General features: G+C 34.9%; 2 protein-coding genes across 6 annotated transcripts in view; one reads left to right on the forward strand and one right to left on the reverse strand.

Moving 5' to 3' along the window:
- The window catches only part of LOC118265154 (lysosomal-trafficking regulator), a 42728-nt gene extending 36081 nt beyond the window's left edge, over positions 1-6647 (reverse strand). For 4 of the 5 annotated variants that reach the window (XM_050706178.1, XM_050706179.1, XM_050706175.1 and 1 more), the window contains exons 1-5: positions 6463-6647; positions 3844-3938; positions 2627-2712; positions 2083-2264; positions 1688-1839 (exon numbers count right to left, since the gene is read on the reverse strand). In XM_050706178.1, the coding sequence (XP_050562135.1) occupies positions 1688-1839; positions 2083-2264; positions 2627-2712; positions 3844-3921 (498 nt within the window). In that variant the 5' untranslated portion in view covers positions 3922-3938; positions 6463-6647. Of the gene's footprint in view, positions 1-1687; positions 1840-2082; positions 2265-2626; positions 2713-3843; positions 3939-4388; positions 4766-6462 lie in introns of those variants that run through there. The other variant, XM_050706177.1, reaches the window with a different exon arrangement.
- Positions 6648-6903: 256 nt separating this feature from the next.
- LOC118265281 (sphingosine-1-phosphate phosphatase 1) lies at positions 6904-15866 on the forward strand. Its single transcript, XM_035578090.2, has 4 exons — positions 6904-7478; positions 11114-11364; positions 12636-12808; positions 14150-15866. The coding sequence occupies exons 1-4, from the start codon at positions 7046-7048 to the stop codon at positions 14565-14567; spliced, it is 1275 nt and encodes a 424-aa protein (XP_035433983.1). The 5' UTR covers positions 6904-7045; the 3' UTR covers positions 14568-15866.
- The last annotated feature ends 6967 nt before the right edge of the window (positions 15867-22833 follow it).

Here is a 22833-nt window from a genome sequence, read left to right on the forward strand (position 1 = left end):
ATTGATTAATTTTGTAGAAAGTCTATACTGGGTTTTGGCTTGATTATTAATTGTTTATGCTGTACAGTGCAATTACCAAGCACAGAGTCTTGTGTTGTATTTTCAGGATGGACTAAGTATCTATCATTAGTATTTTGTTTTTAGAAATTGTTAATACCTAGTAAGTCGAGACTTGTGTCCAATAAGCATTGTTACGGCACAAATAATTGTACCGACATTTTAGACTTCAATTATAAAAATGGTTTGTTATTATTTAGTATGCGTATTGCGTACGTATGACTACACTTTAGGGTACCTAAATAAAATTTCCTATGAATGGGAAAGTCCAAAAAAGTGAAGACAGTATACACTACAGATCCTTTATAGCGGTCTTGATAGCGCATGTTTCCGCTGCACCGCGAGGTAGCGACCCGCGTCACGCCGATAACAGGGCACACACAAATAAGTGCTACGTATAGTACTGCATGTCACTGCATACTAGTGCATTGTGTTGTTATCGTGCAATCGAGCCCTATCCCAACATCTAGGATAACGATTGTAGTGAGCCATTGGTGATTACAGGGTATTGTATTTAAGCTTCAATAATGTAGGAAATTCAACATTAAATTGGTTTTTTTCTTAAAATTAGAAATTAGCTTTCTTTGAAACGAACATTTGTATTTACTAATACTTTACCTATGGTATGGTTGTAAGCTCGGAATAATCTGAATCTTTGTGTTGGTATAAAATAAAACCATTTGATATTTCAATTTAATGTACACAGTAAGTATATAGTGTAACATCACGCGTCTTACTTTCAGAAGGTATAAGCAGAAGTATAACCACAGTTACAATTTCTATAACTCTACGATGGTTTGTTTAAAATTAGTCTAGTTGCAAAACAAAGATCAATCTTTATCACTAGTTTAGAGGAAGTTGTGAAATTATTGAAGTATATTTAGAATAGTCAGTCGCCGTGTAAAAGGTTATCAAGCAACTTGTAACAACTGCACATAGTGACATCTAGTACTCGTACAGTAGTCAGTCGCTTGATAAAATTATCGTATTGTAAAAGTGGTTCAATTAAATATCACTTTAAAGCAGTCAATTTTTATGTCACGGTCAAAGTCAAAGCATTTGTTTTTTATTCCAATTAGATTATATCAAAAGCTATGGTATTTTTATTACGAACTAGCTGACCCGGCAAACTTCGTACTGCCTCAAACATTTTTTCTCACCTTTTAAACCAGGGAGTACCACAAATAATTCAAGACCAAAATTTGCGAAATGGGTCCAGCCGTTCTCGAGTTTTAGCGAGACCAACGAACAGCAATTGGTTTTTATATATTACTAGCGGACCCGACAGACGTTGTCCTGTCAAAATTAAAAATTAATTAAAAAACCATTGTCCAGCGGACAAAATTGTGAATCTAAACCATTCTCAGATCCCCTTGAACACACACAAAAAATTTCATCAAAATCGGTCCAGTCGTTTAAGAGAAGTTCAGTGACATACACACTTACAGAAGAATTATATATAAAGATAGAGATTATTCGCAAATTTTAAACCCAATGAAATTTTCTTCGCTCGGGAACTGTTGCTTGCTTGCTTGCTCTCGATAATTGACAGTCAAAAGTGTCTTATATTAGTCTAATTGCAATAAATGATTTGACTTTGACTCTGATGATAGTGGAGCTGGTTCCTCACCTCAACTCCCAGAGCTTTGAGCAGCACGAGGCACCTCCAGGCCACGCCGCCCAGCAGGTACTTCCTGAGTATCTGTTCGGAAGACTGCGTGTTGGTGCGTGTGAATAAACTTGTGAGACCTGCCTTCTGCTCGTCTGGCTTTTGTTCTGTGTCTGCAAGAACATGGATAATAGGACCTTATACAGGATTTGTTATACGGTAGTTTCCATTATTTTCCAGATAAATGAAATTATCTGATTATATCTACAACATAGTTTGAAAAAAATAACTTTAGTTCGACCATTTTAAGCTTTGAAACGGCTGGTCAGAAATTGTTTATTTTGGTAGATACCTACCCTGCCTATGGTCAGCAATCGACTTATTGTGATTGAGATGATGATGGTATTAGTACTCACTGGCATTATCACCGTTTCCCTCATTATGTGGCTGGCCACCACCGGCCGTGGGCGCGGGCGCCGGCGTGGACGTGTCGAGGATGGGCAGCGGCACGGAGTAGTGCGTGTTGATGGATGACGTCACGCGGTGGATGCCGCACAGCAGCTCGCACCCCACCAGCGTCACCACCCCGCTCACAGGACTGACGTACAAACGATATTTTATAATGATAGTGTCTTCACAAAAAGTGTACAATGATATAAGCCAGACTAGGCTTTACCTTTATGGAAAAAAAACATCACGTTCAACTCCTCTGTTTGCCTCGACGTCAAGAGGTGGTAAGCGCAAGGTAAGGTAAGGTAACAATGTTTTGTTTTCAAATGGAGTATTACCTTGTGTTTGATTAACGAAAATCTGTATAGATATCCACTAAGCTTGCTCCTTTTAACATGGGAAGAACCCAAACATAACTGGAGAAAAGTGAGCGTTCCACCTAATATGTATGTATACCCATTAGCAGCAATAAAAGGAGTTTTCAAACGTTATGCAAGGTAGTATCCTCACCAGAACTTGATCAGCTCCTTCGGGTTGGCGCCCTCGTTGACGCGGATCAGGAACTCGGCTAGAAACAAGTCCAGCCATGTCGATTTCTGGAACCAACCATCTTATTAAACAACGGTGCTTACAAACTATTGGTTTTTTTTTGCAAAATATATTTATCAAATAGAACAAGTCTTTGAGTTGTTTTTCTTGAATTTTGATTAATATCATATTAAAAGTCGAATCTTGAGAACTAGACCCAAATAGTTGAGTCGACCATTAGTCGAAGTTTCTATTTAGCACTTATTTCGACTGCAGGGTTGGCGTGGTGGCTGCCTCATAACGTGTAGCGGGTTCGATTCCCGTATGGAGCATATTATGTATGTGAACCTGTATGTTTGTAAACGCACCCATGACACAGGAGAAAATCTTAGAGTGGTTGGTATCTTAGTAGGGCAACATTTCAAAAGAATTAAATGTTGGTCAGCTGATACTACTACCATAAAAGTAGGTACAACTTAATGTTGCATTGTGCAATAAATTAAGTATTTCAGTTTAGCGTGTTAGCGCAGTCGAGCATGACCGCGCCTCAATTGGATAATAGCCGACCACTTTCCTATTTCGTGGCTACTCGCTAGCTATGCGCTACTATTGCATTAACTCTATAAGTAAGTAGCAGTATTAGATACCAATATGAGATATTTTACTCTGTTTATTTGTTAGGGTATCAGGAAGATAAGTTTAAAATCAACAAAAATACAAAAGAGGGAGAACTTTTTCCAGAATCTTAAAGTAAATCTGCGTTAGTGTTTTTAAAGAGCCATGCGGACGTGACACTTCGACCAGAGCCAGAGGGGAGAGAGCCAGAACATAATAATATTCCACGATAAAGTTCAATGACCGCTGGAATACGCAAGTTCGCAGATTACGACATTTCTGTTACAAATACTTATTTAACAATTAGATATTACATACATACTTATCGAGATGAAATCGTACAAATATTATAGGCAATATTCATTCATTCGTTATTGAATAAAACTCATTCATAATCCAATAGGACAGTGTTACTAATGCCTATGTGTAGGTACATTGTGCAGCTCTGCCTATCCCTTCGGGGATTTAACGGCATGGTGTTATAATATAACAGTTAGATAATGGGGTTCCTACTTACGCCTTGTAAAAAACAAACCAAATTGGTATTTTCAGAAAGGAAATATTTATCTATGCTTTCTGCTTACCTCATAAGTACCAGTCTCCGCTTTGAAGAAGTGATCCCAATATAGTTTGAGAGTGTCGATGTCCTCCTCCGTCGCCATTTGCAATGTTTTCCGACCTATGACACGATAACGATCAATTATAACCACTATCAACCGATTACGATTGATCTACGTCTCTATGAGCATACAACATGCGTAACTATAACAGAGTAGATTACTATCGGAGATCGAGTAGTAAACATATTGTAGCTACAATGGTATTAGTTAATCATAGTGTCCTTATTATCACAGGGATTGGGACGATTTTGCCTTGTATAGCAGTTTGTTATTAAGATGGAAAAGTTTTTTAGATATATTTCTTATTTTAGTTTTCTATCTGCTCATTAATAGATTACATCATTCAATATTTAATTGTAATTAGAGGACAGTTAGTCAGATGCAATGTTGTTGTGTGGTGGCATCAGTCATATCAGCGTTAATTAATATAAAAGATACTCAAGTAGTTATGTAGCACGTAAATGAACCAGACTAATGAGAGAAATATGAAATTATCATACACAAATTACCTTCTATTTTTCACTCACTTATAAAAGTCACTTAACAGTCATGTTTAACCCTTTTTAAAGATCACTGTACATCCAAGAGTTTAACACTGTGTCCCCAGCACTGTTTGTCCACATTCGCGTGCGATGCGCAAGTACATAGTGGCCGAGTATTGGCCAGAAGCCTTATCACCGCGGTCATTATTTATTGGAGAGAACTCTGATAATAGACCGTTCGGGACAATTACTTTATCTGCGAGATTCACATACTCTAACAATGTACGTACGTTATGTGTTGAACAAGAATTAGGTACTAATCTAATCATTGAAGATGTATTCATTAAATGTTACTTCAAAGTTACGGCGACACATGTAGTTGGCTGTAGTTCAGTAAGCAACTGACTGGAGAATGCAGTTGATACTTATTGTAGTGTTTATGTAGGCTTGTTTGTCTTCGTACATGCTACAATTGTCGTTTATGTGTTCGAGATAGTGACGATGCACATGCTAGCTGCTAATACGAATTATCAAGTAATTTAATTATGCTTAGAAAGTATATAGGTAACTATTTAAGTAAAATGCGCGTACTTCGCGTAGGAAGAGGAGAGTAGAGAGGGACTGTTGTGTAAGAGGTTTCTCATACGATTTTTAAGTCAAACACAGTATTATTTTTGACTGTTGCTGTACTTACTATGGGGTCAGTGTAGTAAAACATGCCTGATCTTAGTATATGGTACCCAAACATGAATGTCGTCGAAAAATGAGAGGCACATTTAATGTGCATTTTTCTAGGAATTATCAACTTAGAGTCACAAATGTACTACATATTCAATTAATAAACCTAGCAGACAGTTGGAACTCACTATCAAGTTGGCAAAAGATAATAGTGCTACAGTCAATTATAGTTTTAAAATACATTTACAAATAATAATATGAATGTACTTAGTTATGAATGGAGTGATGAGATAAAACATTACATTACACCATTATCTCAGTTATAATAGATTCATTAACAATGTAATTGAAATCTAGTGATTTTGTATCACAATGGAATATTAACGAAACCAGGTACTGATAACCAATACCTCAAAAAGTATTTAATCTGAATGGAAAATGGATATCAAATTATAATATTTAACAGGTTATATAAAAATTAATGATAACTTATGAATTAACAACACCTAAATTATCCCTGTAAAATGTAGAATAAGAAAGCAAATAGGAAGTAATATTCTTATTAGATCTATTACCGAAATCATATCATTTTTGCTGCAAATCAACAAAAAATCAAAAGAAAATATGAAATAAGAAAACAAATGAAAAATAGGCCTTTATTAACTTATCCTTATTTTCATTTAAATACATTTACATAATCTAACTAACTCTAATTCTATGTAGCTATTGTTTAAACCATAGCTGATTTCATGGTTTGTCATGTTTAGCTTGTCCTCCAAGAAAGGTAAAGCTTTCCATTTTTTTTTCTATTTAATAATAAACATATTAATTAGAGTCTTGATAAGAATGGTTCGAATTCACACTAATTTTACCATTAACTACTAGGTCTACAAAACTTCAGTATGACATCGGAAACGGTGCTAGAAATATTTTCTACTATTTGCTATAATACTGTTATGGCAGTTACTTTAAAATAATTTTGAATGTCATATCAAAGCAATGCAATATAAACAATACAAAAACTACTTAACTTTAAAAACTAACTAACTTATAATATAAAAAAAAGAAGTTTATTTTATCATCAGGTGAAGCTGACCAATAAGAATCCAATAGGAATGGAAAACTTACTTGAACCAAAAGCAGCTGATTGTATAAAATTTTTAGGTAATTTCTAATTATTTACAACTAGATTTGTGATGGCATGAATTTAAAAAAATACTGAGTAACTTCATAAATTGTCATAATTTTAAAGTGACACTTAAAATATTCGGATTAATTTGTTACAGTATTAGAAAAGAACAAAACAAAATATCTTGATAAAATAAAATGATATAAGTCTAATAAACCAAAAGTAAGAAGTAGATAAACAGATAATTAATATATCAAGAATAACAAAGTGATTAATAAATTATAGAACACTCACATGAAACACTTGCTTCAAATCACGACTTTTCGATCGAGTAGCTTTATTATGAGGGCCTGGTATTCATAAAATTAAAAGAATTTTCTTTACAAAAGTTAATTTGCATGAAATAACTTCGCAAAATAATATTTGCGGGTCAAACAACCTCATTGACGGGCAAAAACTTTTTTGACAGCCTTGACAGTTGACACAAGTAGTGACGTATTGAAGAATAAACTAATTTCCTCAGCGGGATTTGTTACTAACTTCACTTAGTTGACAATAATAGATTGTACAGAAAATCTATTGAAGTTAATTAAAAATCAAAATATGAAATACTGTGGTATAAATTATGATTTGTGTAAAAAGAACCTAATTTTCTTTTTTAATCACACCTTACCGTCTAAAAATCTTGAAGACGTTGTCAATGTCAAATTGATACGTCAATCTAATGTCAAGTTGGGTGTCATGTAAATTGTCAAGAACTTCATAAAACTCCAGAAACTTGAGAGAAAACGGTGATTTCATCCGCATTTTTGTTTAATATAGGAAGTGTGTGTTACACGAATCTTGCGGCTGTGTTAGAATAATAGAAGGCTCGACCATGTGGGAACAAATTATAGAGTATTTAAAGGATCCATTATTAGTGATTAAAGTACAAAACTTTTTTGGTGTAACTTATAAAAGCAATCAAAGTACACAAGAGAAGGAATCAGTGTCAACCGAAGTGGTACATTCAGACAGAGTGGACCGTTTGACTGAGGAGTCTGATGTGAAGCAGCACAAGAGGATTCCAAGTAACATATCGAGTAGTTCGCAGTCCTCGGCGTATGACACCGATAGTTCTGGCGACAGCGGCGGGAAGGATGTGGTGGAGTGTCGCATAGACAACAAGTTCTGGTACTACCTGTTCGTGCTGGGCACCGAGCTGGGGGACGAGATATTCTACGCAACCTTCATTCCGTTTTGGTTCTGGAACATTGATGGAGCTGTTGGCAGGAGGGTGGTGCTGGTGTGGACTGTAGTCATGTATATTGGTAAGTATATTAACCTAAATTTATCTCAATTGCTTACTTTATATCAGTCCTACAGGGCTTTACATTACCTAAGTGGCTGATACTATAATTTTATTATTAGCTTCAATTGAAAGTCCCTATTCAGTAGCAGTACCTATATCTCCACAAACCACAGGACCGGACATGAATAGCTGAATAGATTGCATTATTTATTGTGTACAGGAGTCTGAAACCTGATCTCGGTGAGCAATAGACACAATAACATGATGTAGCAATGTTTGATAACATCACTGGCTGGACTGTTGACAATTATAAGCCTTATAACACATATACAGGGCAGCATGTCAAGATACACTCATTTGTGAACCTTATTCTTTTGTGATAAGGTTGAGAATGTATTAGTTGATTCATGATATGTTATGTGTCCACAACTCCACATTGTTGCTGCAAATATGAACAGTTTAATGAGTTATTGTATTGTTTGCATTCATATTCTTAACATTATCTGTAAAGTATTTTCTTACAGAATTTCTAGTTATAAAGAAAATTCTTTACTGATTTTTAAATTAACTTTTCATATAAAAGTCTTCAGTGTAATTATGCTTTTTACTTGTTTCCTATGTGCAAGATTCTAATTTGGTGAAACTAAACTTATTATCATATAAAATAGGGAATGAACCAAGATAGCAAGCTACCACAAAATGTAAAAAAACCCTTTAAATCAATTTTAGACTTTAACTTTTTGTAATAAAGTCGAAAATTGAACAAGGAAATTTGACAATATGAGGAAGTTGAATTGTCATTTTAAATGTAAACAGAAAAATCTTTTAAGTAGGTACATTACAAATAAACATTAGTCATATGATAAAGTAGGTTGTATAGATAGCACATTTTATTAAACTAAATGTATGGTTCTAGAGTATTCTGAGTTATTGATCTAAATATAGAATGGTTTTATAGTAGAACCAAAACTGATAGTGGTGACCTCATATGGCCATGAGGTTGTAATTATAGCCTACAGGTGTTACTAGGCCTTTAATTCTAATATTTCCATTGTAAAACTCTAATATTTGAAGATTTAGTACAATACAATGTCACACCTTTCATCCCTGAAAGGCTAGGCAGATGTGCCCATTAGGCACTAACATGCTGCTATACAATGTATTTACATCTAAGACTTAGTACAGGTTAGTAAGAAGTTTGTTTGTATGTTTATTACTCAATCACATCACAACGGCTGGAGCAATCAGGATGAAATTTAGAACAAGGGTAGATTACGGTCTGGAAAAATATAGGTATATAGGAATAGGCTACTTTTTATCACATAGGAATGAGAGTGAAGCCACTGGCAGAAGTTAGTTACCCTATAGATATTTTTAAAGCATAATAACTATGATACATTACTTATGATTATAATCACCTTTATTTATTGCTTTATAATAGGATTGCTATTAATAAGTATTAGCCATTATTTATTGAAGTTTACTATTGTAATTTTTTTGTCAGTGTAACACCAAGGCCGGGCTAAGTAACTAACTTAGTGACTTGGCATTGACATTCTTATGTTAATGTACTCAATGACAAATTGTTGTCTAAAGTATTACAACAATACTTTATCTGTACCAATCACTTTACAATTGTCAAACAATCAAATCTTAATAAATGTATGATATGTAAATACGCCGTTTCTGCGATAAAAAGTATCATCACCCAAGTCAGCTCATACACTGTCTGTATAACAGATTTCATCAAAATGTATTCAATAAGATCATAATAATTTTAGTGTGTTTGATGGACAAACATCCAAACAATAAAGTTTCACATTTATAATAATAATGTGATTCCATGATCATATAGTTTTTAGAGGTTTAAGTACATAAATGACAAGTTTTTATGGCTTCATTTGTCATCTTAATATCTTTTACATTGTGATAGAAGTTTATAACAGTGCAACACATTAAACTTTGTATGTTAATAAAACTGCATGTTGCATTACAAGTGCAATACTTGATAAAAAAAAGTGATAAAAACGAGGAAATATGACTTTCAAATGTACATCTTTTTATATTTCAAGATAAAAGAACATTAAACTATTTAGAAAAACAACTGCAATATGAATCAGGTTTCATAGTATAGTGTAATCTTGTTCTTAATCAGATAAGTAAATAAAATATGTGTGAGTAATTGATAATATTGAGTATATCAACATACTTATAACTCGCGCCATGTTTAAATATAATTTTAAAATGATATGAATATAGGGCTATAGTCGACTATTGATGTAATAAGTGAGGCTAATGAATGAGTCACAATGTTTGACCAATATTTCCAGTTGAGTAATTAATTACAACTGATACTTATCAAAAGTATTTACAAAGTTTATCTGTCATCAAGTTGTAAATGCACATTTTAGATTTGTACATAGTATATATACAGTGCATTTTCGACTTTATGACTAAAGTGTATAAGGTTGAAAATCTATTAAAAATTACAGTAGGTGATAGTATGATGGGAATGTACACTTACTTTGTATCTAAGATACATATTGCTAGGTACTAAGTTTGTGTTTGTCTTATGTTTAATAAATGAACTAGGAGTCCAGTCAATTACATAGTCCTACAGGTCAATACAGACACACATACTAAAATAATATGTTGCTACTTATATTATAGCCAGTTAATCCTATACACGAAACTTAATTCGAGTCCTTGAGTTATCAGTGAGCTAATCAGCTAATGTCTTATCCAAGAATTAAACTGACGGCCTTAATCAGTAATTAAACTTACATGCTTCTAGACCAAAGAGGTAGTAATAAATAAATATACTTTTTAAATATAAGAGATAAAAACTCAAGATAACAAATAACGAATAATCGTAAGATTTATCTGGTATGCCTGATGTTCACGTTGCTATCTCGTGTTATATTATTATATGTACGTAGTAACCTAGTAGGTATCATATATTTGCGACTATCTTTTACAAAAAATGTGCCTGTGAACTGTAAAACACCTAATCTTAAGTTTAGGAATTCCACTGATATCCGAAACTCATAAAAAACGCAACGTAAAATGAAATAAACTGTGTTTTTCCCCATAAAAATATTACCTGTAATGAACATTATGCCACGTCAATTGCAGTGTGCATTAAGATGTTTTTTTTTTATATATTATCTAACCATTTCAAGCCAGTTAAGTACAAAATTAAAAGTAATGAAAACTATCTCTGATGGTTACGCCACTTAATATCTTAACACTTTTTTACCATAAACTTGAGTTGATTACTAGAGTATATATACATTAGTTTATAGTAAACATTAATAACGTATTATCACGTGTTTAAATCTCTGAACGGTATAGAAACCAACTTCACGTATCCATGGCTCCATGCGGGATCCTCAGCATCCAGTCGCGCTTTTTTGTGGAGTCAGGGGCAAACGAGCTCCTATTGGTAAGTGCTTAGTGGCTTAGCGCCGTCCATAAACACCCGCAGCAGTACAGAAGTTACAAGTGCTGTACCGGCCTTTTTTGAAGGTTTAAAGTTCATATAGGTTTGGAAGTACAGCCGCCAAAAATATATTCCATAATTAGCGAACACTAAGGCAGTAGTTACTGAACTCTTATTTATAAATTTAAAATGTCGTATTGTCCTACTTCCAGGTCAAGGCTTCAAAGACATCATCCGCTGGCCTCGTCCCGGCTACCCAGTGAAGAAGCTGCAGCAGAAATGGGCGGTAGAGTACGGGATGCCATCGACCCACGCTATGGTGGGAGTGTCCATACCATTCTCCGTGTTGTTGTATACCATGGATAGGTACCAGTATCCCGTGCACTGGGGGGTGGTCATCGCAGTCTCGTGGTGCACGCTGATCTGTGTCAGCAGGGTCTATCTGGGAATGCATAGTGTATTGGTAAGTTTTAAAATAACTTAATAAAAATTACTATTTTTTATGCAGCAAAAGTAAGACAGATCAAATGATGATAAGCAATCAGCGACGCTAGATATTAGTTATCTTTTTAATATATAGTAGAAACCGTTACTAATAGAATACTATTGTCAGAAGATAATGATATTCCATTATTTATCATTTGCTGATTATCTATCAGAATTCGATTATCATCTTAGTTATAAAAAGAGGTTATTAAACGTCAGATAATTTGTTTTCTATATAGAATAACTGGTGGTCTATTGACCAGGGTTCTATTGGTACTGAATAACTGGTTAATGGTTATGCAACTGTAACATATAGTAACACTCGTGGCTATTCAATAACTTTTAACGACAGGCATTGTGAACATAGTGCGAGAATATATTATTGTTTGTTCATTAAATCTGTTGGTTTTCAAAGAAAATTGTTCCAATAAGTATTAGTTATGTATGTAAACACTTAAAGTTAAGGCACACTTTACGTTGTCCCTTTGTGGATAATGTATGTACATAATATTATGTAACATCTATTCATTTCTTTGGTAAAGAATTTTATACCTTTTGATAATTATAATACATAAACATTAAGTTTAAGAATATCTAAGTTGCAAAGTGAATTCAGATTAAGACTACTTTAGACTACCTGCCTAGTTACTTACTCTTGACATAATTACAAGATACTTTTAATTTAAGTTTCGAAATTCGACAATACTAGTCTTTCTAATTTCACATCATTAAATTCACGCTATTTATACTTAGTGAACAAACGAGAGTTCTCAAAGAAAGTGAATTGCCAGGAAGCGGACGATCTCTCACACTCTAATGTACCGGTCGTTTAATTAGACAACGGAGGTCAATGGCATTCGTCCTACTTCCAAAACTAGTTGTGTCTGGTTCCAAACTTAGGCAACTGACTGGCTCCGGAGCTGCGGACTACTAGCGGGTTTACCGGGGCTCCGGGTCGAAAAGCAGGAGAAGGAACGGGGTGGTTTTTAGTCAGTAAGAGTCTGACACTGTGCCTCTCGCCTTACCAAAGGCGGAAGAAGTCATTGGATGATATTCCCACCTCAAAAAAAAGGCAACTGACTGGCAGGCATACTATTTATTTAAAAAAAATATCCAACCTATTAGGTAGAACTGTACACAGATACTTAGGTGCTTATAGTAAATCCACATTTCGTTTGTTAACCATATTAATTTGGGTGGAAAATCAGTAGTTAAAACCACATCTAATGATGTTTCCACCTGTTCCAGGACATAGCAGCAGGGTTACTCCTGGCGACGGGGCTGGTGTCGGTGCTGATCCCGGTGGTGGACCAACTCGACGGGTTCCTGCTCACCTCGCAGCTCTCACCGTTCCTCGTCATAGCCTCCTCCATTCTAGTCATCGTATTCCATCCTAATGCTGATAAATGGACGCCTACCAGGTGAGAAGCAACTTTTATTTTCCTCATTAAATAAAAAAGATTGACTATCAGTAAGACAAGAGATAATGTTATGCTAAGTTAGTAGTCAAATATACACTATGTAGTATATTTTAGTTTGAATTGAAAAAGTTTCTCACTATTTAAATTAATGTGAGCGAATTTCTATGCGTTAATTGACCAGAGATTATTTCCGGCTTCATAACAATCAATTCATGGTCAATTGATCGTTGACAATTATCAATACCACATTGACGCACAATATTAATATAAGATTCTTGGCTGTGTTAATATTAATTATCTTAAAGAAAATTAATACGAAACTATTTCCTCATATCTGGGTTCTATGACATACACTATCATCATCACTCCAGCCTTAAGACGTCACTACAGAACAAAGACTGTCATCAGAAAAACGGTTTTCGATTTTATAACAAAACCATAAGACCAAAAACGTCTTGTGTGTTTTGATATTTTAAAATTTTCCGGTGTCTGCATTGCTAGTCAATGCGTAAGCTTGTGTGTATGTGTCACCGCTGTCTAGCATATTGATGTGCACGCTCCAATCACGTGGTTGTGCACGCATAAGTTCAATGCCTATGTAAACACAATATGTTTATTGCCACTCTAGCTATATCTTTCCAGGAAAAAATAATCACTCTGTACTTTGGATCGAATCTAAGAAATATTATTGTCATATAAAGTTATGTTTACTTTGGCACAAAAATCCCTGCCTTCTTGGGTTAGTTCGATCGCAAGTGCTACTAAATGACGCCTTTACAAAGTAAATAGCATAATGTATGTAGCATATTCTGAACAGATTGTGTTATTCTAATCACATGTTGCACTAATATGTGCTAGTACATGTGCAGCTTGCGTCATGAGAAATACGTTGCTTTTGAATCACTATACAAAAGTAATAGTTACTTGACATGCATAGCAAACAATTATTTATATTCATAAATAATAGCATATAATTATTTCTTATTCATAAATGTTTGCATGCCAAGTCACTATTAATGCATATTTAAAAAGAGGGTTTTTTTTGAGAATTCATATAATAATAATTTTCATTAAAACTACCTACTATGATTAATGAAATGAAATAAAATTTCAAAATGCACAGTATCTCAAAAAGATGGGTGAGATTGTAAACCATGAACAGATCGATAATTACACATGCATCGGTCCCAAAGATATCATGTAAAGTGAATCATAATGAATATGTCTACACAGCACACCCTTGTATTACCAACTTTGTAAATAGCTCCGTGACAGTCAATAAACCATTATTTACAGTACATTGGTTACCAGTCACTATATAAGTTTTATTAAATGTTCCAGAGGCGACACCACGATGATAGTGAGCGTGTGTGCGGGCATCCTGTTCGGCTCCTGGACCAACTACCAGCTCGGTAACATGGTGGCCAGTCCGCTGGACCCGCCCTACGAGATCATCTGGCCTTCCAAGGAGATGTTGGGATGCACCATCCTCAGAACCATACTCGGCTTCTGTGGAGTCCTCGCGACCAGAGCCATTGGCAAATCCGTGTCTTATGCCTTCGTGTGCGCCCTGCTCGGGAAGGATAAGAACCAACTGCGCAACTCGGAGGACAGCCTAGACAACAAGAATAAAATTATAGTAGAACTGAGTTATAAGTACTTCACGTACGGCATGATCGGGTTCAATACGACGTACGTGTTTCCGAATGTATTCTCTCTGCTGGCGATCAACAGGCCCACCTACTACACGGAGATTTAATTCGTTACTAGTCGCGACGGGGGCTATTGTAATATTGCGAAGTGTGGCGCGCGCAAATATCCAGCGCACCGCGGTCCTGTGGTAGCGAAATACTTACATACTCACACCTATGTGTATCATAAACACTAACGGTTGTATGTATGTCATTCAAAGGCCTTAATAGAAATAATATTATCTTTTAATGTTCCAATGATAAAGTCACACTTCGTCCACTTACACTATCTGCATTTATATGCACTTGCACAGTTTCTCTATGTTGTCGGCAACGTCTTAATAAGTTTCTGTCCAGCAATGTGATGGAGGCAGAGATTATATTACTATTTCGTCCTTAATTTAAACAAGTGCACTTTCATCGCCACTGAGCATTGTTGTTTGTATGAATGGTTGTATGGAGTTTATTTTATGTTTCTCTAGTTGGTAAATGGTAACATCTTTATGAGCCCGGAGTACGTGTCTAAACTGTTACTTATATTACAATGGCGTCTCTACCCCGGGCATATAACGCGCTATAAATTAAAATATTCCAGTAATTTTAAAATTATTTTATAGTATTTTGTCGAATATAGTATTATATTGGTATTTTTGTACACGAAGTAGGTTGTAGTTGTACCGATAGATGGCACTGCGGTGTAGAGCACACGATGAATGAAGCTTTACATTGAAACGAGAGAAGTAGTCGGTATTTGTATATAAACGGTATAAATGAGTAGTAACGGGCGGTTATACTTCGATCTGGTTATGTACGTGTGTGTCTTTAATTCCTTATTTGTATCAAAGTCTGAACGATTACATAAACATCACAATTTACTTCACAAACACGAGCTTATAAAGTTAACACTATACATTGATATTATAATAAGTTGAGGCTAAATATAATATGTTTCAAAGTTGAAAATATTCCATAGATTTACGATCCGTTTTAATGTAAATGTATTGGAACTATGTCAAAATAAACGTGTATAGAGTAGACGCAGTTTAAAGGTTGATTGATGTCAGATTTTTGTTCAGTAACGAGATATATTTGATGTGTTTTAGCATCGTTGTTAATGTTCCACTACTAACACATAGTGTAGGTTGTGAGTACTGACGGGAAGTGCCTGCTAATGTGACTTCACTTAGAATTACAATTAATTATATTGCTATACGTGTTTCGACAGGCGTTCCGGATATTTGTGATAGCAATAACAAGTCACGAATAATCATTTAATGTTTTATGTTATGTTATCATTTGTTATAAATGAAATTCCATATCCGTAATGTTATTATTTAATTGATTAATAAAACTGCCATGAAACGAAACTATATTTTATTTACTGTACCTTGCTATTGTGATGGCACGCGGCTCTGTTAATACTGTAGGTAATATAGGTAAAATAAAATACAAAATAGTGGCAGCACACTGCTTAAAATTGGGGCTCCGAAAAGCAGGACTAGGAACGGGGTGGTTTTTAGTCAGTAAGAGTCTGACACTCTCTCGCCTCACCCATTGCGAGAGAAGTCCAAAAAAAAAACCACCGCTTCAAATAGTCCGCAAGAAATGACATAAACTTTAGTCAAATGGAATAGAAAAATGTATAGCCTACTTCGTCAGTCGAGTTGTCACAAGGGACTGCTTAGCCCCGCAGAGCCATTTTTTTCGATTACAGAATCTAATGAATTCCACCCATGTGGCTGATACTTACTTAATCGATGTGACCAACGACTGAAGAGTTGTTGAGAAGGTGGACAGATTGATCTTGCTATGTCTAGTCAATCTAGTCACCGACACAGGAACATTACGGATATTTTTTCCATAGTACTACCAAACAATCTAAAATAATAGAAGTTTTTTTTTTTCAAAATCGACACGCGAATAGCATCCTGTACATCTCATGCACCTTGCATTAGGCAAGTTGGGGGTTGGGGCGCATCGCTATCGCGTTATTAAGGCCTCTTGTGACAATGTTTTAAGGAAAACGAGGCTTTGTAGGTACACAAAGTCCATACTACCTACCCGGCGCCTACGCCTAACTACGCCATTTAATATTATTATAATGTTGTTGATAATACAGTTAGTTATCAGCGTGTAAAAAAGGTTAAAGTTATATACACTTTGTATGTTCGGAAAACCCAAAACACAAAAATGACAGATATGTAACAGGATAAAATGTCGAGATGTGAATGATTTTACACGGAACCGTTGCTTTTGATATCATTCCCGCTATTATAATTACTCATAAATCAGTAAAGTATACTTAAATAGGTATTTACGTTTGTTTGTCTAATTAATTACTGATTGTGTATTATGTACATATTTTTTTTTAAATTTATAATTATCTCACAGAGTGTTAATAATAACTTAGCTCCGCTTTTGTGATGTAGTTCAGCGCCCCTTTTGATGCTGTCTGTAACTGACTCCTAAACCGTTGAGTTAGCGTTTCAAAGAGCCTTTATAGTTTGAAATTGATGAAATTTGATGAATGTTAATTAATAATTTATGATATTAAATATTTGCTTGTTTGACCTGGTGATATGTGAGGATCTCATAAATATTTTCTTATCTGTACCAATTTTCTAACAAATAAAACTGTTTTGATTGAAAGCTACCAATCACAGACAAGTTTTGGAAATTCAGTTGCTATGGTTAAGGCCTATTTGTGGCGTGGTTCTTGGATGAAAATTCGCGCATAATATAAAAGCAACAAGCAGGCGCCCCTGCTTGCGTATCAATTGCAAAAGATTCTGATAGATTCAGTTTTGCAAATTGCTCTAAGCGTGCAGGTAATATTTCTTGTTGACTGTTCTACCGCGTGGTTAGATCTGATGATGCACTACGTCTTTATTTTCTTTAACTTTAAGTTTTTACATTTTATTGGCCTTTTTAGGGGAGAGGGAATCATCCTATGAATCCTCCCACCTTAGGGGTGAGCCAAGAAGACGTGTCAGACTCTTACTAACTAAAAACACCCCGTTCCTACTCCTGCTTTGAGCTGGAGCCCCGGTAACCTGTTACGTTCTCCACAGCTCCGGACATTTTATTGACCTAAGAACGTTTTCCACTACCGGTTAACTTGTTAAACTAAAGTCGTGACTTTAGATTAATTGTCGAGCGAACTCGCTTGCAGAAGCTAGTCAGCCACGCTATACAACAAGTGGTACCTACTACCTACGAAATGTTAGGTACAGTATTTGTTTATTACAATGTGATTTAAAAATATTATTTTTTTATGACATACCTACATGACGTTATTGTAAGATTGTACTGAGCAAAGAGTATAATAAGTATAGGGTACTGACTAAGAACGTGCTGTATTTTAGACTTAGACTAGACTAACTAGGGAGGAACTCAACTCATGCACTCAAAGAAGGGATTTATTAATAATCCTTATTCTCAAGCATTACTACTGAGCTCGGTCGTATTGGCCTGAAGGTTTAAGGATTCTCATGCCTGAGGGTGTGTGTTCGAAACCTAGCAACGGCAAATACCAATGTGACTAATTCCTAGTTATATGTGCTTTCTAAATTAATTTAGACACCGCTGAAAAACGGTGAGGGAAAACATGGTGGGAAAACCAGGGCTTATAATTTCGAATTATACGTTTGAAATCGCCAACCCGTACCGTTCCGAGCCTTCCATCTTTGTACGAGAAGAGGCCTTTGGTCAGCAGTGACCACTAGTCCGCTGTTCATGTGTGGGGAAAAACAGTAAATCCTAAAGTTGGTTTCGATAACTCAGTTTGGCTAGACTCTAGACTAATCATATTAATAAAAAAACAATGCATTATCCCAATGAATAGCTTTTTCCATACATATATTTACCCTGCAATTATTAATTGCATGTCTAACTACTGATATAAATAATTTACCTAGTTGTAAATTCCAATAGGAATACCTATGATCTTCTATTAATACAGAGTTGATATCAAAAGGTAATTAAGCTACGATTTTGTTTACGATAAACAAAATATCCTTTAACAAGGGTATTAATTTGTTTTTCCGTACGTACTGTTCTTTTGAAAAACCCCGTCGCTACCATGTACAAAAGCACAAACCTACAATACCATTGTTGTCGTACATTGATAATATTTATATAGTGGAATATCCAATGGTCTTTTCGGTATTTTATAGCCGGTACCTACTACCTACGTACCTATTTTATGTAAATTAGATATGCGCTAATTATACAGGGTGACTTTGAATTCGACGTATTCCTCTCGGGAGGTGATAGTACAACTAATTTCCTACAAAATTAGCCCTGAGGTCCTTGGGCGGAAAGTGGCTAGTTTCTGAGATATTCAACATTTTTGGTTTTGGTAAAAAAATCCCGAATTGATTACAAAAACATCAATAACTAAAAAAATACTGGTTGGATTTTAGTTATTTTAGTTTTAATCAGTTGCCAATACATCAGTTATCATTTATAAATACTAATAATGGCAAAAATATCATTCGTTTTAAAATAGCAAGTAATTTCCTAAGAAATTTTGTTTTGTTTCACTAATTTGGTCAATAGATAACTGGATTTATTTCAAAAAAAATATATGACACTAAGCGTACAAACTATTAGAAAAAAATTCTTGGTTTATTAGCTACCCAGAAACGTAAAAATATTTACAAAATTCCCAAAAACAAATGAATTAATTGACGATAAGTAGAGCGTAAAGAGAAAAGCGCAATTTCAAAAACATCTTAATTTGCAAAATTTTGTTCAAAATGATCTTCCCTACGACGAATACATGCCCAAACATACTTCCTTATCACTATGACGTTCACTCTTGGGCTGAATATGCGTCTTATTTCGTCACTATGTTTCGGAGAAGAATTACGATACACGGCCAATTCCTTCAGTATAAACAAGGGACTTCATGTAAAAATCGGCCGGCGAAGGTTCTGGTCATTGTGCATGCCATGTAGTTGGACCACCCTACTAATCCAATGCCTGAGAATCAATGTTTTCGACCATTGCCCCACAGTAGTTCGATAATGCACTTGACAATCGTCATGTGGAATAAATTCGTCAATCAAATTAATAAATTAATTCAATAAGTAGAATAAGTTAATTCATCTTGTTTCTAAATTCAAATTTAAAACAATGACCCTAGCACATTCCTCAATTTTTTTTCATAATTCTCACCATTTAAATTGTTGGATGAAAAGTAGGGTCCAATCAAATAATTATTTATGATACCCCTGCAAACATTTGAATTAAAACCGTATGCGCTAACGATGGGTTGCTTTTTTCGGAGTTTGTTGACTTTTTTGTAGCTAATAATGGATATTGTGATAGTTTATCCAGCGCACTATCGAACTACTGTGGGGCAATGGTTGGATACCTTGGTTCCCAGGCGTTGTATTGGCATGGGGGTCCAACTACATCGCAAGCGCGGTGTCCAGAATCTAACGCTGGTTGATTTTTACATGAAGTCCCTTGTTTATGCAGAGGGAATTGGCCGGGCATCGAAATTCTTCTCCGAAACATAGTGACGAAATAAGACGCATATTCAGCCCAAGAGTGAACGTCATAGTGATAAGGAAGTATGTTTGGGCATGTATTCGTCGTAGGGAAGATCATTTTGAACAAAATTTTGCAAATTAAGATGTTTTTGAAATTGCGCTTTTCTCTTTACGCTCTACTTATCATCAATTAATTCATTTGTTTTTGGGAATTTTGTAAATATTTTTACGTTTCTGGGTAGCTAATAAACCAAGGAAGTTTTTCTAATAGTTTGTACGCTTAGTGTCATATATTTTTTTTTAAATAAATCCAGTTATCTATTGACCAAATTAGTGAAACAAAACAAAATTTCATAGGAAATTACTTGCTATTTTAAAACGAATGATATTTCTGCCATTATTAGTATTTATAAATGATAACTGATGTATTGGCAACTGATTAAAACTAAAATAACTAAAATCCAACCAGTATTTTTTTATTTATTGATGTTTTTGTAATCAATTCGGGATTTTTTTACCAAAACCAAAAATGTTGAATATCTCAGAAACTAGCCACTTTCCGCCCAAGGACCTCAGGGCTAATTTTGTAGGAAATTAGTTGTAACATCACCTCCCGAGAGGAATACGTCGAATTCAAAGTCACCCTGTATATAACGACGGTGAAATGCTCCTGTCTTTTCCCAAACAGGTATGTAAATATATATCCTCAACTAAACTAGTATTGAATTATTACCAAATCTGGTAACGCACAGCCAAATAGAGTTACATAGAACTGGGTAGCAATTGATGTCTTCTGACAAAAATACCACCTAATGAATTGTGTAGAAATGTATTTCAGCTCGAAAGTTTATGTGTCTTTTTAAAGTACGATTCTGCATTTAGAAAACATGCATATTTTAGCGGAATCTGAATTAATTGCTAATTTCAACCGGATAGCAGTTACCTAATGTCCTTCGAAAGACGATTACCTATGTACCCACTTAACGTTCTCACGAAAATGAGGCTGGTGAAAATATTTTTCATCTGTTGTACTCGAAAAGTGGCGCCTTTAAATATATTTCTTAAAATCATTATCCTGTTCACACATAAATTATTATATGAAGCTTTCCTATACCCGATGAAAACACCTGAGCCGTGGTAGTGTAAAAGTTTGAATCCTTTTTATTTATTTACTTAATCTTTAATGTATACAATACAATAAAATATTGGGACATAAGGCGAACTTAATGCCATATGGCATTCTCTATAACAGTCAACATTTTTTCTAACGCTGTATAAAATCAATCATAGAAATGATCAAGTAACGGATTTCAAATAAGTATGTAGAAAAGCTTAAGAAACGGTAAAATAAAAAACTAACAAAAAGGGAATAGATACCTCCAGAAATCTATCTGATAGCTGCAGGACAAGACAATCACAAACTGTTATAGAAACAAGGAAGACGGGCGCTGATTGACTCGGGGGGCATCGGGGACATCCAATTTGATGTGACTAAAGGGGCAGATGGAAATATGTTAAAAGATGAATGCAACGTATTGGAACGTAAAAAGTTGGTTGGAGCCTGGAACATATTTTAATTTTTTCCACGGCAGTTGGACTTGCAATCACTCGATTATCAATAAAATGGACAAATAAAAATTGTTATTTGATCATTCCGAATGAACTTGTGACATTAAACTGTAGCCAGATGATATTCGGGAATCGGATACCTACTGATACCAGGGTCAGTTTGTATAAACCATCATACGTGTAGATGGTAAATATATATAACGAACTAACGAATGCTCCACTTGCGAGGGGCGCATGTCATCGCTGAGACATCGGCGTGACTTAGGAACGTTTTAATGAATTAATTGTACATACATACAATATTTTATTGATCGTCGCTGCCCACGATCACCGTGTACTGTAAAACTGTAGATGTGTATCTACCTAGACATAGATTATTTATTGTAGTACTGCCCAAATCTTCTAAAATAATGCTGTAACAAAATCTTGCCCGTGGCACTACTGATCCATAGGCAATGGACAATAGGGTGTGAGCCCTAAAATAATAATGTTTTACAGGGTTAATAATTCTGGTATGAATTTTGCGCGGAATCAAATATCTTGGGAACTAAATACGAGAACCCTCTGGGTCGGTAAAGGGTTATTAGCCAGATCAAAAAACGACTAGAATAAGTTACTATAGAACTTGAACTTAAAGCAGCGACTTTATAGAAAGCTCTTTCAGGCAGAGCAGAGCAGAGCAAGCAGTGGACTATCTACATATTGGCGATTTCTGTGCGTAACTTTGAATCCTCTCCAGTTCCGCTCAAATATTTTGGCGTTTTTTATTCAAATACTATTTATATTTTCATCTATAAAAGATTGGAAACATTCAAAGTTTTGCATTTAAGGATAATATTAAACATTATCATCCTCGTATGAGTCTTATTTTTTCAACCTACGTAGGCATTTACATAGCTGTATCAGGCGGGGTATAGGGTCACGATGTAATCGTAACATTATACTTAATGTAATTCTACATTAAGTAGAATAACTACCTACGCACAGAAAGGTGCTTACACATTTGCACTGTACAGTACAAATCATTACGTATGAATAGTTAAAGAAGAATAGTTCTTAATGTTGCTGTAACTAAATCCATCTCTTCGCTCATCACCAGCGTTAACCGAAAATCGTCCACTGCGAAACAGGTCATCCCTTATGGGGCTTATGCACCAACTTTTTAATTAATATGAGGTATGTGTATAGTACTTGGAGGTCGTCATTTACATTTGTTACAACACTAAAATAAATGTTAGGTAGGTAGGTATATGTCTACTATGTA

This window comes from Spodoptera frugiperda, chromosome 28 (genome assembly GCF_023101765.2).
Source record: "Spodoptera frugiperda isolate SF20-4 chromosome 28, AGI-APGP_CSIRO_Sfru_2.0, whole genome shotgun sequence".
Classification (NCBI taxonomy): Eukaryota; Metazoa; Arthropoda; class Insecta; order Lepidoptera; family Noctuidae; genus Spodoptera; species Spodoptera frugiperda.

Coding starts and splice junctions, on each gene's coding strand:
- LOC118265281 (XM_035578090.2), top strand. CDS start 7,046: ATGTGGGAACAAATTATAGAGTATTTAAAGGATCCATTATTAGTGATT. Junction 7,479..11,113: donor GACTGTAGTCATGTATATTG/GTAAGTATATTA, acceptor TCCTACTTCCAG/GTCAAGGCTTCAAAGACATC. Junction 12,809..14,149: donor GATAAATGGACGCCTACCAG/GTGAGAAGCAAC, acceptor TAAATGTTCCAG/AGGCGACACCACGATGATAG.